The 15,131-nt window shown below is 38.5% G+C and overlaps 2 protein-coding genes across 2 annotated transcripts in view; one reads left to right on the forward strand and one right to left on the reverse strand.

Annotated features, from left to right (window-relative positions):
- Positions 1 to 15,131, forward strand: part of xkr7b (XK, Kell blood group complex subunit-related family, member 7b) — a 640,468-nt gene that overhangs the window by 539,986 nt on the left and 85,351 nt on the right. The window contains exon 2 of the mRNA XM_028811664.2: positions 830 to 1,029. Coding sequence (XP_028667497.2) covers positions 830 to 1,029 — 200 coding nt within the window. The remainder of the gene's footprint in view (positions 1 to 829; positions 1,030 to 15,131) is intronic.
- Positions 1 to 15,131, reverse strand: part of LOC114658415 (cadherin-4-like) — a 2,147,065-nt gene that overhangs the window by 79,131 nt on the left and 2,052,803 nt on the right. The window lies entirely within an intron of this gene.

The following is a 15,131-nucleotide window of genomic DNA, read 5'->3' on the forward strand; positions in this document are numbered from 1 at the left end:
AGATAGATAGATAGATAGATAGATAGATAGATAGATAGATAGAGGACACCCCTATCAGGTTAAAAACAGATGTTTTTTATTATCTAATACTTAACAAATAGCCCAATGGAAGCACTTCCAGGTCAAACGGAAGCCCCATGAATCCCCACAGAACCCCCTCGTGACACCCATGGGGCCTAGCAGGGCTGACTCACAGCACTACAATCTCCCATCATGCCCTGCAGGTGTTTGATTGGCGAGGTCTGGGATGCTGCCATCTAGAGGATGGGGGAATAAACATATTCTGAATAGGAGCCTTCGGCTGCTACTCCTTTGTTTTGTCCTCCCATCTCATCCTGGATGGGATGCAAGTTCTTCACTGTCCTTCCATTCTAGCTTCCCTTTTTGGCAAGGGTCCCCCATTTTCTCTCCTGCCCGGCATTTACAATAGATAGATTGATAGAGAGAGCTTTATTTGTCTCAGGGGTAATTCTGGCTTTTTACAACAACTCAACAAAATACTAAACAAATAAATGCCTCTTAAATATATACCTTAATAACTAAAAAGAAAAAAAAAACTTCTGACTTGGCTGTCACAGTTACAGTGAGGTGTTAGGTAGGTGTATTGCTATTAGTATGAAGGAGTCCCAATAGAGTTTCTTGACACACATCTGCTGAATTACATAATTTAAATATCTTTGTTAAGATCTTAAAATAAATGTTATTTTTAAAAACACAAATTCACCAGATTAACAAACTTCGCTTTTCTATAAAATATAATTATGACTATTTTTGCTGCATAATATACATTTGTCTGAATGTATTTATTTATTTATTTATTTTTGTCTAGGTATCTGCGCACACTGTACCTTGGTGTCCAGAGTCGGTGGCGGAGTGAACATGATCGCCGTCACTTCTACTGGAGAATGATGTTTGAAAGTGCTGACATCAACATGCTACGACTTCTGGAGACTTTCCTGAAGAGCGCACCACAGCTTGTTCTGCAGCTTAGCATCATGATCCAGAGAATTGAAATTGAACCTCTACAGGGTAAGTGAGAGAACCAGAAAGAGATGAAGAAGAACTTTTATGGTCGGCACCTACTGTACTGTACATCAAGGCCCAGAGAACATTTCAAAATGATTTTGCCTTTTATAAATGATGAATACTCCAGGGCTGTTCAAGGATGTATTATTATTTTAACAAAATATTCGTCGAATGTATTTAACAAACACATTTGACATAATGTTTCTGAAACAGGTAATAATTGCTTGATTAAATCATATATTCAATGTTTAAACCTTTTAATGGAATCTACTATTAGAAAAATCAAAATGACCATTTTTCAAAAGTGATTATCAAAAAACTACAAATAACCAAAGTGGGTTTTCACTATTGAAAATGCTACCTGTATACTTTACAAACTGTAGATTGCATCGGTTTCCCTGACACTTCCTAGTTGAAAGCAGTGATTTGCCCGCCATCCCCTATTTTCCAAGTTCCATATTTTGCTGCTTCTTGACCCTTAAAGAGAGGTGATTTTGCTGAGGTTCATTACCTTTTAATATTTTATCAAAGTTTAATCAGACCCTGGGAGGGAATGAGATGGAGACATTAGCATTTCAAACAGCCTTAAAGTTGATGTTTTAATGTTCCAAGCTTATGTGAAATTGTTTTTTCAGTACTTTTTTTACCTTCTGGTGGTTTTTGATAGATTGTACATACTTGGATCTTCGATAGAGTAATGTCTCATTCCAGGATATGAATATGCTGTAAATGAACACCCAGACCTTCTGAAATTCTACATAGAGCTTAATATGAGCTTTTCTGAATGCATGAACAAATAAGTGTCTGTATGAAATCATATGTGATCAGTATATAAACAAGAAAAAGAAAAATAACAAGAGATGGAAAAAAAAGAATTGACTTCTTACTATGATACTTTATTGAACAGGGGGATATCACAAAGCCTGTTAGGCAGCTACATGCAGTATATTAAGAGAACAATAATTAACAATGTTTTTTAAACATATATATTTTTACATGTTGAAAAATCAAACTTGTCTATTCACAATATTTTACATCCATATTTCTGTTCTGAACTTGAAAAATATGATGTTGCGTATCTATGGCAATGCTTCATATATCCTCCCTCACCTCAATATTAGTTTTATATTGACAAAGAGGTCCTGTCCTCCTAAATGGCACTACACAGAGGAACTTGTTGTCAACCTCAGGAGAGCTACACAGTTCAGCACTGACATATACAATCTGTAGGAATGGTAAGATACATTGGATGCCAAATTGCCACAGCCTGGACACAGAACTCAAACACACTGAAGGAAATCCAAGAGCGCCTCTACCCTGAGACTGCTTACTAGCATTTTTTTCACATTGTTGTAAAGAGTCTTTTATGATTTATCATTGTTTCATATAATGCTGAGTCACATAATGCTGATTTGTATAATTTTTGTTTCATCTTGATATTCACTGCAGTTTATTTCCCATTAAAATTTAGTTTTTTCAAGTATTAGTGCATGAGCCAGCAGGAGTGGTTTATATAAACATGTTAAATATATCCAAATACTCTTGAAAATAAAGCTGAAACATTCCAAGCAATAAGTGTAGTGGATGAAACTGGAAGTTTATTTAAATGGCTATGTATTCTAAAATCAACTGGCATGTATAGATGCATTCCATCATAGATGTAGTCATGTTCCCTTCCCACCAACAACACAATAAGTTTATCAAAACTAGAAAATGTAAGGGGAACAGTCACAATTTTCTATCCTTTAATAGCAACAAGTACTCTTTCACGTGGGAGCTTTGATAAAATCATGGCATGAAATGATGTAGCCATTTATGGTATAAATCACTAGAAAAGATCAATCCAGTAATGTCTGTGGTCTAGCACTGTGCTGGAGTGAAGAACTGAAACACCAGCGAATCAACATGGCAGTTAGGAGACAGGCTGGCTAACACTCTCATTTTCTCAAGGCTCCCACACTTTTTGCTATTAAAGAAAAGAAAAACGTGACTCGTTCCACTTTGAGTAATCCTTTTATGATGTGTCCAGATCCAGTCTCTTTCTTTCATCCAAAACTACAAAAAGGAAAAACCTGCATCTTTGGTCAAACTCTAGACGAAGGCAGCATTTAGCAGAAAATCTTTCACATAAGCAGCTTTGAAAACCATTGTGACCAATGCAAACGTTTCATCTTCATAGGACAGAAACAAAACAGAATGATGTACAGGGCACAGCCCCTCAAATCAAGAAAAGTGCCATTTCAGGTTATCCCACCACTGTGGTGGATGGCAATAGTAAAATATTTTGTTTGAAAAAATAGATAATTATAGTGTAAGAAATAGGCTAACAATTAAAACATATACTGTAGATGTTTATAGCTCAAAAAAAAGAGGCGAAAATGTAAAAATCGACACTCATATTTTTTAACTACACATTGCACCGCATTATTTTTGTTGGAGTGACATTTTGCAAAGCTAATATGTTGTTTATTGCTTATGGTGTTATAGCCTGAGTGGTAGTCTTGAATCTTTCATACCTTTATTTTTCTCAAAAAGCATTCTTTTAGTTCATATTTTGTGTGTCTATATACCACTCAGAAACTGTTATGTTTAAGCCAGGGTCTGGCTTATGTTGAAATTCTTTTCTAATGTCTTTTTTGATTATTTTTAATTCTGTTTTAATTCTTTAATTATTATTGTTTGTTTATATTGTTATTTATGTCTATTCTTTATATAATTATGTATTTTTTGTCAGTTTTCTTTATTATTTAGCTTCTTTGTGTGAGAATTTGTTCTACCAATGCGGGAAGTCAGAATTTCTGAGTTCCTCATAGGAATTTTCAACTGGAACACCCCATTAAGTCGGATTTCCAACTTGGAAACCTAAGGCTTATCTTTCAAACCTGAGTTTGTCTCTTCAAATGATAACGTCAATCTAAAATGCTTACATATACCATGAACTTTAGTGAAAGCTGTAGTATTATCTGTTTTTTAGGACTTCTGTCTGTTTGTCTCATTAAATCAATGGTACACACAGTACTGTTCAACTTCTATTTGTAGACATGTTGCTATGGTGTTTGGGTGTGCAAAATACCACATATTGTGTTGTTATCAACTTCTAATTATTCCAATGAAGCAAACACAACAAAGGTTTTCCTGGCTGCAGCTATATTGGTTTTCTGAATAGCTTACTGGAATACGGTCAGCTCAGGAGTAACATCATTCCCAGCTCTGACATCCTACTTCCGGGGTAAAAAGAACACAGCTCATTTCATGGGTGGCCCCCCCAAGAGGTGGTGCCACCTGTCCATTTCCCTCTAGGGACAACCCCCAGCGCTTATAGGGCCTTTATAAGGCTGAGGAGACAGACAGTTAAATGTGGTACATTGTATGTACTTGGTGTTGGTGAGTTTGCTTGTATTTTGCTTGTTGTTATTATTAAATTACTCGATTTTTGACTTTCTTGCTCTGTTTTTTGACCACCCTGTTTTTTTGTGCTATGTTTCCCACTTAATTAGAAACCCTAACCCTAACGTCTAAGTCTTTTTTTTTGCCTTTCTGCTCTTTTTGCTTAATTTGTTATACAGGGCATTTTTTTAAAATATATCTCTTATTTATAGAGAATCTTCATTTGCCCTATCCATCGCCTAACCAAGGATTTACAGTCAACCCTATTCTAGTTGGGCATTTTTCATAAGTTGAAATATTTTAAATTATATCTTTGAACTTTAATTTTGATGTGCATTTTGGCCATTGGGTGAACCCAGGTAAATCTTGGTGGATCTCAGGTTGCCTTTGTGTGCACCCCCTCTGTGCAGACAGACAGAGATTCCAGCCTGCTTTCCTGACCATTTAGGAGGTCTCACAACACGTTGGTCATTTTGAGTGAGTAGAGCAATGCAGTAACAGTGGGAAGGGTGCTACCCAGTGTTTGGATGTGAAATTCGCCATTTTAATGAACATTTCCTGTGTGTTTATAAATATGATGAGGAGAAGTGATATATTCTGGAAGCATTTCATGATTACTTTAACTGCCTTCAAGACAATGTGGCATATTCCTTGTTAAATAAGCAGAATTAGTCAGGTGCTACATGTGTTTCTTATTGCAGTAAATCATGCAAAAATTACACTGCATACTCATTTGCATGACTTGCTTGCTGTATATTGGTGCATTGCATTTAACCAGTAGTCATATCAGAACAAACTGAATCTGACCAATCAAATATCCTATGATGCCAACACACTCTTTATCAGGTTTGCAAAGCACAAAAGACAACTGCAATTGAAACACAACCCTCAGACAGAGAAAAAGAAGCTCAGCACTTCCACCCAGCTGCTTTGGTGAATTATACTGCAGTGGTCAGTGACTCTAGCTTTAATAAAAAATAGACTTTGTAGTTAGTAGTTTGTGTTCTTTTCCCTTTTTATTGTCAGTGTTGTTTTGATGTGCATAACAGGTTATTTATACAAGCACCAATGTCACTGTGATGTGTTTAACATCTTTCTAGTTCTGTGAGGCTGTCTTATGTGACAGCAGCATTAACATACTGTATATGACAGATATGGGTGTGCACTGAGATACTGCCATCATAGCAGAAAGTTCAAAATTATAAAAACAAATGTAATTACATGTATGATTGATAATCATTTTCACACTTATGAGGTGAGGTGTGTGAGGATCCCCATGGCACTTTCACCTTTGCAATCAAACACCTACGTGGGTATAGCCGTCTCTGATGACGATGAAAGGTGAGGAGTTAAACTGGAGCAGTACCATTTGTACACTGTAACACAGGTGTCCTAATGTGAGCTCAGGGAGACCAGAAACACTTAATGAAAAAGAACAAGAGGAAGAGGAAAAAGCTTAGTTGATCTCCAGTAATTTTTGGATTATAAGTAGGACTTGTCAGGAAAGTTGCCATAGGGATTGTGGTGGCCAAGTAGTTTTATTAATATATGCCCCACCGGGACGTCGCGAGAAGGGAAGGACCGAGAGAAGGGCAGTGTTTTCCCTGGAATGGAAAAGGTCAGCCACCCTGGATTGTGAGGGGGCCACGGACCTGGGGAGCTCAACCCTGTGGAGCAATGTGCCCAGGGGATGCCTGGGTAGCTCCGAAACTGTGGTCCGCAGCACTTCTGCCACACCCGGAAGTGCTGCCAGAAGAGGAGCTGAACTCACTTGCAGCACTTCCGCCACAACCGGAAGTGCTGCCAGATGTTAATTGGTGAGCACCTGGAGCACTTCTGGTGTTGTATAAAAGAGGCCGCCTCACTCCACTCAGAGCCGGAGTCGGGTGGAAGTGGACAGAGCTCGGAAGAGAGGAGTGGAGGCAACAGAGAGAAAGAGAAAGAAAGGAGTCTAAAGGACTGTAGTATTGGTGGTTGGTGCACTGTTTGGGGTGTTATTGTGTGTTACACAATAAAACGTGTGTACTTTGAGACATTCTGTGCCTGCCTGTTTGTGTCCGGGATGGATGGATATATATATATATATATGGAAGAGAAGGTCTGTGATACGGTTTGCATATTTGCAGCTGGAGATCCATAAAGGGAGAAAAAATGAATCACGTATCATAAAGTAGTTTTTTATTCCTGAGCTTTCAACCCCTACCAGGGGTCTTCATCAGAGGATAATGCTTAGACTTACAAGAATCAAAGGCAATATATAGCAACACATTAAGTGGGGGTGGGGGGGGGGGGGGAGGTGACTAAGTCAGTATGATGGGTGGGGGGGTTTGTATAGTTTATTTATTATGTACATGTTCTTCTTATGTTAGCATATGCTGGATTTATGTCCAAGTGTCTGTTGATGGCGTTTTCATTTGATAGCCAAGACTCGGCCAACTCTCTGGCACTTTTAGTACTGGCATTAAATTTTACTTTTACATTGTCCCAGTTGAATGTGTGTCCTGTTGATTTAGTATGTACATAGATCAATGATAGTGCATCCTTTCTTCTGACGGCATTGTGATGTTCCTGTACACGTGTTGAGATTCTTTTTGAAGTTTGTCCTATGTATACCGCTGAGCAAGAATTGCATGGGATACTATAAACTGCGTTTCGTTTTTCTGCTGTCGATTTCTTGTTTTTGGCATTAAAGAGGACTGTGCGCAAATTGTTCGTGGGTTTATGTGCTATTCTGACGTCCCACTTGGTCAGGATGCGCGCTGTACCTTCTGACACCTTGTGGTGATAAGGGAGTGAGTGCCAGGTGGGGTGGGGGTTCTGATTTAAGTCAATTGTTTGCTGATTTATTTGGCGTCTCATGTGTAAACTACGATTAATGAATGTTTTTGAGTATCCGTTTGAGGTGAAAAGGTGGAAGAGATAGTGTCTCTAATTAATTTTTGTTTCCTTAGTATTACAATGAGTGTGGACTCGTCTGAATAGGGTTTTCACACAGCTCCGTTTGTGAGATACCGGGTGGTTGCTGGTGAAGTGTAAAATCTTGTCTGCGTAGCATTCTTTGCTAAACACTTGCGGTCAGGGTGGCGTCATTATTTCTTTTGATGTAGATGTCCAGGAAGCTGATGTGTTGGTTCATTTCTTTTTCCATTGTGAACTGGATTGCGGGGAATATTGTGTTGATATGATTGTAGAACTCGTTCAGCTGGTCCTTTTTTAGTATGACGAATGTGTCGTCTACATAGCGTATCCAAATTTTGGGTGTAATCTGGGATAAAGCCATGTTTTCAAATCGCTGAATTACCAGTTCCGCTAGGATTCCTGATAACGGCGATCCTATTGGCATGCCTTCTTTCTGAGTGTAATACTTGCCGTTGAAATGAAAGTGAGTTTTTTGGCAAAGTGATATTAGGTGCATTATGTCTTTGATGGACAGTTTGGTTCTTGTCTCTATGGTGGGGTCGCTATCCAGTCTCATTAATAGTGTTTCTGTGGCCAGGTTGAAAGCTCAGGAATAAAAAACTACTTTATGATACGTGATTCATTTTTTCTCCCTTTGTGGATCTCCAGCTGCAAATATATAATGTTTTTTTTTATTATTTTATTTAATATTTATATCATGGGAGGCAGAATTCTCCAAGATCTGGTTTGTTTACCCATTAAGCAACAAGAACAGGGATTAGACTATTATTAGACAAGTTAGTTTTGCTCAGCTGGTAATATCACATCTTGCTTAGTACCAGGTGACCACAGGTTCAAACACTGACCCAGGTTAGTTACTTATTAGGCCAGGATTATACTTCACGCCACACAACATGTGTTCCAGCAGACGCTACTGCCATGCAAGTATTGTACAGTTTATAATTGCACGCATACTTTAATCTGGAAGATTCTAGCAGGTAACAGTTCAAGATATTATGATGGTGAGAAAACATTCGGCTTTGCTGTGTTGTGAATTACCTGAAACATCCATTAAATTCTGAGGACACCTTGCGACAATATTTCTGAAAAGGATGTTTAATGATTACATCCATCAATCCAGAGATGCGCCCATTCCAGCAAGCATTGGGTGCAAGACAGAAACAAAATCCCTGGACGGAGCATCAGCTCATTGCAAGGTGAATACAAGCACACACATACACTAGCATCACTTTGGCATCACCAAATCCCCAAACTTTCATGTCTTTGGAAGGAAACCAGAGCATACTGTTGAAACCCACCAGGAAAACATGCAAACGCCAGGCAGAGAACACAAGGGACATGACTCCCTACTGTGAGGCAGCAGGGCTACCGCTCCGCCACTGTGCCGCCCCGACATGTGTAATTATTAACAGTATTCATTATTTAAATGAAGTTAACGATTTATCTGTAAAATGTAACATACATACTTTAATGCATTTCATCATGAATGTGATATCAAGTATAAATCTAAGGATTCTAAATGTGCAGAGAACTGGAATATCATAAATTTAATGTGTTCTGTGCGGTGATCTATTGCTGTTTGCCGCTGCTGTCAATGCAGGAAGAAGCCCCAGAAGCACAATCAACAATCAGATCAGTTTTAAGATGATGTTTACGACGGTCTCCTTTAATGATAAGGTAAACTACGAGATCAAAGTGGACATTTCGAGATTAAAGCCGAAATGTCCACTTTAATCACAGAATAGACCTTTTCACTGTGTCCTTAATTTTTTTCTCAGTGGCTCAAATATGCTGCCATACATTCTGATGCTGTTGTGAAGGTACAAAGCAAAAAAAATAAGATAAATTTAAAAAGACGGCACAGAAGATGGCATGTGAGACCTTTAAAATGTATCGTGTCATTACGTTGGAGAATATGCAACGCTTGAATATAAAAGCACCACGAATGCATCTGTATGTCGCCATTTTGCTTCACCGCATTGAACCATTCATCAAACATCGAAGCACGCACGTCGATCCCATAGGATCCGCATAGCGGCTTTCTGTCACATGTACAGTACGTAGTAAACAGAGACTCTGACATCACATTCCGACTTTTTCACACTGACTGTTGCCGGTACTGCAACTTGTCACGTTAATTTCTGAGGGCATGCTCAAAGGACACATCAAATGAACGCTGGGAACGCCTGGCAGCCATGATGCGTGCGTGTACGCGTTCTGAGCGTGAAGTATAAACTGGCCCTTACTGTTGCCTTTATGTTGTATATCAATATTGGTGTTGGATTTTGTGCATCAGATTCAATAATGAAATTCCAGATTTTCATGGCAATAACGTAAAGTATTCCATGTTGCTTTAACAAGGTAAATTTTGTTAAGTTGTGCTATGTGATTCTGAAAATTGTACCACTCAATGCCACAGGACATTTAATATAGGAAAATGATAAACAAAGCAAAAAAAATGACCACCATAACTTCCTCTTTGCTGCTAAATTCAATCTGAAATGGAGAGTGGTCCAAGGGTTTGTAAAGGAGCAGACAAACAGGACATGAAAGCATAGTGTGTGGTGAAATAAAATCAGAGTAGAGGGACGGTCAAAGGTGTTGACAAGCTGATAGAAGAGGATAGCTACCAACACAGCAAAACACAAAAATCAGAATCAGTGTCCAAAGAGTAAAGAACAGGTCTTAAAACTAAGTAATTTTTGGTAGTGCCTGTCTGCTACCTTCTACACTAGAAAGAAAGTGAAAAAGAGTTCTTCTATCTAACGAGAATATACAGACTTCTTAAATAATGAATATGTGACAACATCACAGGTATGAGGAATCTCAGATGAGAATATCAGTCAGACATCATTGTCTACAGCAAGATAGATTCTATCATCAGAAGCCCCACAAAATAATGATGTCCATGATAGCAAACTGGTATTACAATCATGTGAACAAAATCCAAATAGAATGTCATAACTTATAAAAATTCCTGAACAGTTGAGGCTGGTTATGTTTACTTAATTCTTCATATCTATAGACAGCAGCAGAGGCAGGGTCCTATTTTACCCTCAGACAGAGGAGACTGTGCGGAGAGTCTGTGGACCTAACCCAGAGTTTTCAAAATTCTCAAAGGCATTGATTTAATAGGTCCAGTGGAATTCTTTCAACATAACAGTGAATCACGCACTCAAGGACACCAATGGAAATTAAGGGCAAATGCATTTTGAATTGAAACCATAGAGCACTTCTTGACACAAATAGTTTTGGTAATCTGGAACAAACTACCGAGCCATGCATTTGAAGCACAAATCTTGACAACCTTTAAGAATTATCAAAATGAGATACTGGGCCAGCATAGCTATTAGCTAAACAAATAAGCTTGATAAACTGAATAGTTTCATCTTGTTTGTCAATGTCTTGTATTACTTTGTGTTATATTCTCATAAATTGTCAACTTAGACTGAAAATATGAACATCCATTTATAATACATGCTGTAATCTTTAGTACCTCAATTGCTAGTGCAGAAAGGCTTATTGTAGAAATAGTATCCTACAGATCAAATCACTCGTTCTCCCACCACATTACAGTGTTTTACAGTCTCCACATTAACAAGTGCCTTTAGAAGTTATAGAGTTTGGTGTTCTGTTCACAAGAGAGCTGGAAGGCACAGCTTGCTAAGTGAATGCCAAGGGCCTGGCATGCCAACATCTAGCAAAATCTCATATTCTCATTCACAAATCAAAGCCAAGAAATGAAGACAGCAGACCGCTTTACAGCAACAGGTTGAGATCCAACTGTTGATAGCATTCTGCCCCACACACGTAGCCACCATTAGCCTACATTAAAGCACTTTATCTGACATGTCACTGCTTTTTCTAAAAAATGCCAGAGCCTCCAGTTGCTTTGTTGTTCTGTATATTCTTCTTCTTCTAGAGTACTGTATGTCAGTTTATCTAAAATTATTTCTTCTCAACAGCCTTCTACCTGTTTTGGTTATGTATTACCAAAAGAAGTAAATCTAGAAGAAAAACCCACAAAAAATAAATATGGTTTTGCAATAGAAAGGACAAATAAGCATTGAATAGTCCGTGACCACTTTGGAATTTCAATGCTTAGTGTTATACATTATGTCTCATTTAGGACTGCAGAGCATTGATTTGAGCTTTGAATAAATGATTGGCAAGCCAGGTCATTAATTACAATTTTCAAAATCTATTATTAGTTTTTAACAGTTCACTAAAATGATATTACTGGAAAAAAAAATTGCAGATTTTTTACCATGAAAACATTTAATATAAATAAAGCTAAATATGGATTATTTTATACATTAGTGAGTATTTATCAATAAAGTTCAGGCAGTTCAAAGTTCATGCTTTCATAGTATAAATCAGGGGTGGGCAAAGTTGTTCCTGGAGGGCCGCAGTGGCTGCAGGTTTTTGTTCCAACCCAATTGCTTAATAAGAATTACTTATTGCTCAAGTAGCACTTCTGCTTCATTTTAATTGTCTTGCTCATTAAGATCCATCCATCCATCCATTTTCCAACCCGCTGAATCCGAACACAGGGTCACGGGGGTCTGCTGGAGCCAATCCCAGCCAACACAGGGCACAAGGCAGGGAACCAATCCTGGGCAGGGTGCCAACCCACCGCAGGACACACACAAACACACCCACACACCAAGCACACACTAGGGCCAATTTAGAATCGCCAATCCACCTAACCTGCATGTCTTTGGACTGTGGGAGGAAACCGGAGCGCCCGGAGGAAACCCACGCAGACACGGGGAGAACATGCAAACTCCACGCAGGGAGGACCCGGGAAGTGAACCCAGGTCCCCAGGTCTCCCAACTGCGAGGCAGCAGCACTACTCACTGCGCCACCGTGCCGCCCCCGCTCATTAAGATTTTGAACCTTTATTGCTCATTTTAGTCTTAAACAGCTGTGTTTGGGTTTTTAACTTCTCTTTATCAGCAACAAAAAAAGCAGCATTTCTCCATGTAGCTTGTTTCCATTTACACCTGTTTGGTTTAACTATATACTTGGAAGAAAGTGAAGAGAAAAAAAAGTGAAGGACTGACAATTACTCATCTATTTTAGACTTCAAATCTAGAAAGGAAAAAAAAATCTAGGATATGAGAATTACCTGACATGGCAGATTTAAAGCACTAAGAAGCCATGAAATTAAATTATTGGCAAAGATTGTTTTCCAGTTAAACAACTGGGCTGGAACAAAAACCTGCAGCCACTGCGGCCCTTCAGGACTGACTTTGCCCACCCCTGGTATAAAGGTAGTAGCTGTGACTTCCTAATTAAGTTACACATCTGTAGCTGATCTAACCCCAAGTGTGCTGGGGGTCCTTCAGACTTGTGATGCAATCTCTGCTAATATGTAATAGCCTAAGGCCTCTGGAAGCAATTGCAGAGAAACTGATGTTGGTAAAGCTGTTGGCTATACTGACCCTGGTCATTCTGTAGAGCACCATTACCATAACGCTGATTTTATCAAGGAATAATATTGGAAGTATGTTTTTTTACCAGTGGGCAATTAGACATTAAAATGTGCCTTTTTTTCTCTGCAATTTGTTTTGCTCCTTTTGTTAATGATTTTTAATTGTTTTGTTATTTTCTCTTAGTGTTTAATTATGGTTCATTAACTATCTACTTTTTTGTTAACCATTTTATTATTGTCTATAATGTGTTTCTTTTTTTGCTTTTGCCATCCCATCTTATTTGTAGCCAAAGGGGGTAGGGCCTCCTAATTATTCAGCTCACCTGCCCAGGACCTTTAAAGGGGCTTTAGTTAAGACATCCTCAAGGCTCAATTTAATTTCCATATTTTCTTTCTTTGGTGGCCTGCTCTGAGGCTTTCAATGAATATCTTTCAAAGTAAAGCTTAAGTTTAGTTGATTGCAATTTTACTACTGAGAATGGCACCCTGTCTAGGGTTTGTCACTGCCTTGTACCATATGCTAGCTGGGATAGGCTCCAGTACCCCTCACGACCCTGTTCGGTGCTAAGTGGATTAGACAATGACTGACTATTGAGAATTTTCTTTGTTTTAGGGTTTGTTTTTTTGTATTTTTTTCTTGTTTTTTTTAATTAGCCCTTACTTCAAACTAGTTATTGTTTGTTTGAAACTTGGCTTTGACATGTAGTCCCTTTTTGAAAGAATTTATATTATTGTTAATAATCCTTTGAATTGCTTTTTGTCATTTCATTTTGGTTTTACAGAATTAGTCATAATGTTGGCTCCTGTAACACACTGAAAATTAAAATAGCTGTCTGTGTATCTATAAAAGGTTGCCTTCTCCAATCATGGAAACCATGTAAAACACACCAAGGTCAATCATTTTCTGAACATGCATTTTGCATTAACGTTTCATGGACCACACTGAGCACAAGAGAGTAACCACGGCCCTCATTTATAAGACTTGTGTATGCAGAAAAAGAAGCTTGAAATGTGTGTATGCAACTTCCCATACAACCGTTGGGATTTATAAGAGAAAACTTGATGGGGGAACCTGCATACGTTTTTGGAAACTCTGACCCATGCCATATTTTGAAGAAACTGGGAAATGATGATACCCTTTGATCAAGCAGGAAAATACATCCAAACTAGCTAAATGGTGTCTCACACGCATAATAATTCATATCACCAAGCTGTTAGAAGTCCACGTGACCGTCATCATCAAGTCCTTCCATGTGAACCCTGAATACAATGAGGACTGATTGAGGTCATGTATGTTAGGTAGAATGCCTAGAGTGGGCTGGGAAATCTCGTGGCCTGGGAACCCCTGCAGATTTTATTTTTTTCTCCAGCCGTCAGGAGTTTTTTCTGTCCTCCCTGGCCATCAGACCTTACTTTTATTCTATGTTAATTAGTGTTCTCATATTTTAATTCTTATTTTGTCTTTTTTTCTCTTTCTTCATCATGTAAAGCACTTTGAGCTACATTATTTGTATGAAAATTTGCTATATAAATAAATGTTGTTGTTGTTGTTATTATAATGTGCGTTGATGTGAGAAATATATGACACCTCAAAAATTATGATTATGACTGTATTTTAGCTCCCTTTTAAGAAGGCCAATGCTATGTATTTGCATTGAAGAACTTTTTTGTTTTGTTTTTGTCGGTTTATAAAGCCTACCTGTTGTCACTTCTCAGGAAACCGACCAGCAAGTCAAAAGTATCTCAGTCAAGCTTCACTCTATTAGGCCTGCTTTGCTTGAAGCCATTAACCAACCGGCGTGGCTGTATGGTGTGGGTGCACATAGATAAAACATAACATGTTTTTGCCCGCATAAAAAAGGCAATTTGCAGCAGCATCCGTTTCTCCTAATGTAATCGGAGCACTTTATTACACTCAATAAGAGCATCTAGCGAGAATGAAGCTGCTTTTGTTAACCATCGGCAGTGACATTCCATTAACAGAGAAGTCACCTGTGATGCCAAGTTGAGGCTGACAAACATTGTGTCTCCCTGGCCTGAGTCAACTCATAATTCATTTATTTCAAGGCAAAGTAGCTTTGACAGACATGATGGTGCTGTATGCGGTGGCTGGCTTGTTGGTAGGGTAGCTAGCTTATGAATCCTCAATGCTTTATATAGCCTGTACTATTCATTGCAGAAGCAATCATGTCATTATATGGGCCAGGTGATAGTGGCTACCCGCTCAGACAATGGTGCTTTACATCTTTCCTGGACCCCAGAAGTATAGAGGAGAGGCGCTATAATGCTGCACATGATCTTATGCTTTCAGTTGTGGAGCACAGCCAGATAATCTTGAATGCAAGTTCTGAGGTCTCAACA

Source organism: Erpetoichthys calabaricus, chromosome 10 (genome assembly GCF_900747795.2).
Source record: "Erpetoichthys calabaricus chromosome 10, fErpCal1.3, whole genome shotgun sequence".
Lineage (NCBI taxonomy): Eukaryota > Metazoa > Chordata > Cladistia > Polypteriformes > Polypteridae > Erpetoichthys > Erpetoichthys calabaricus.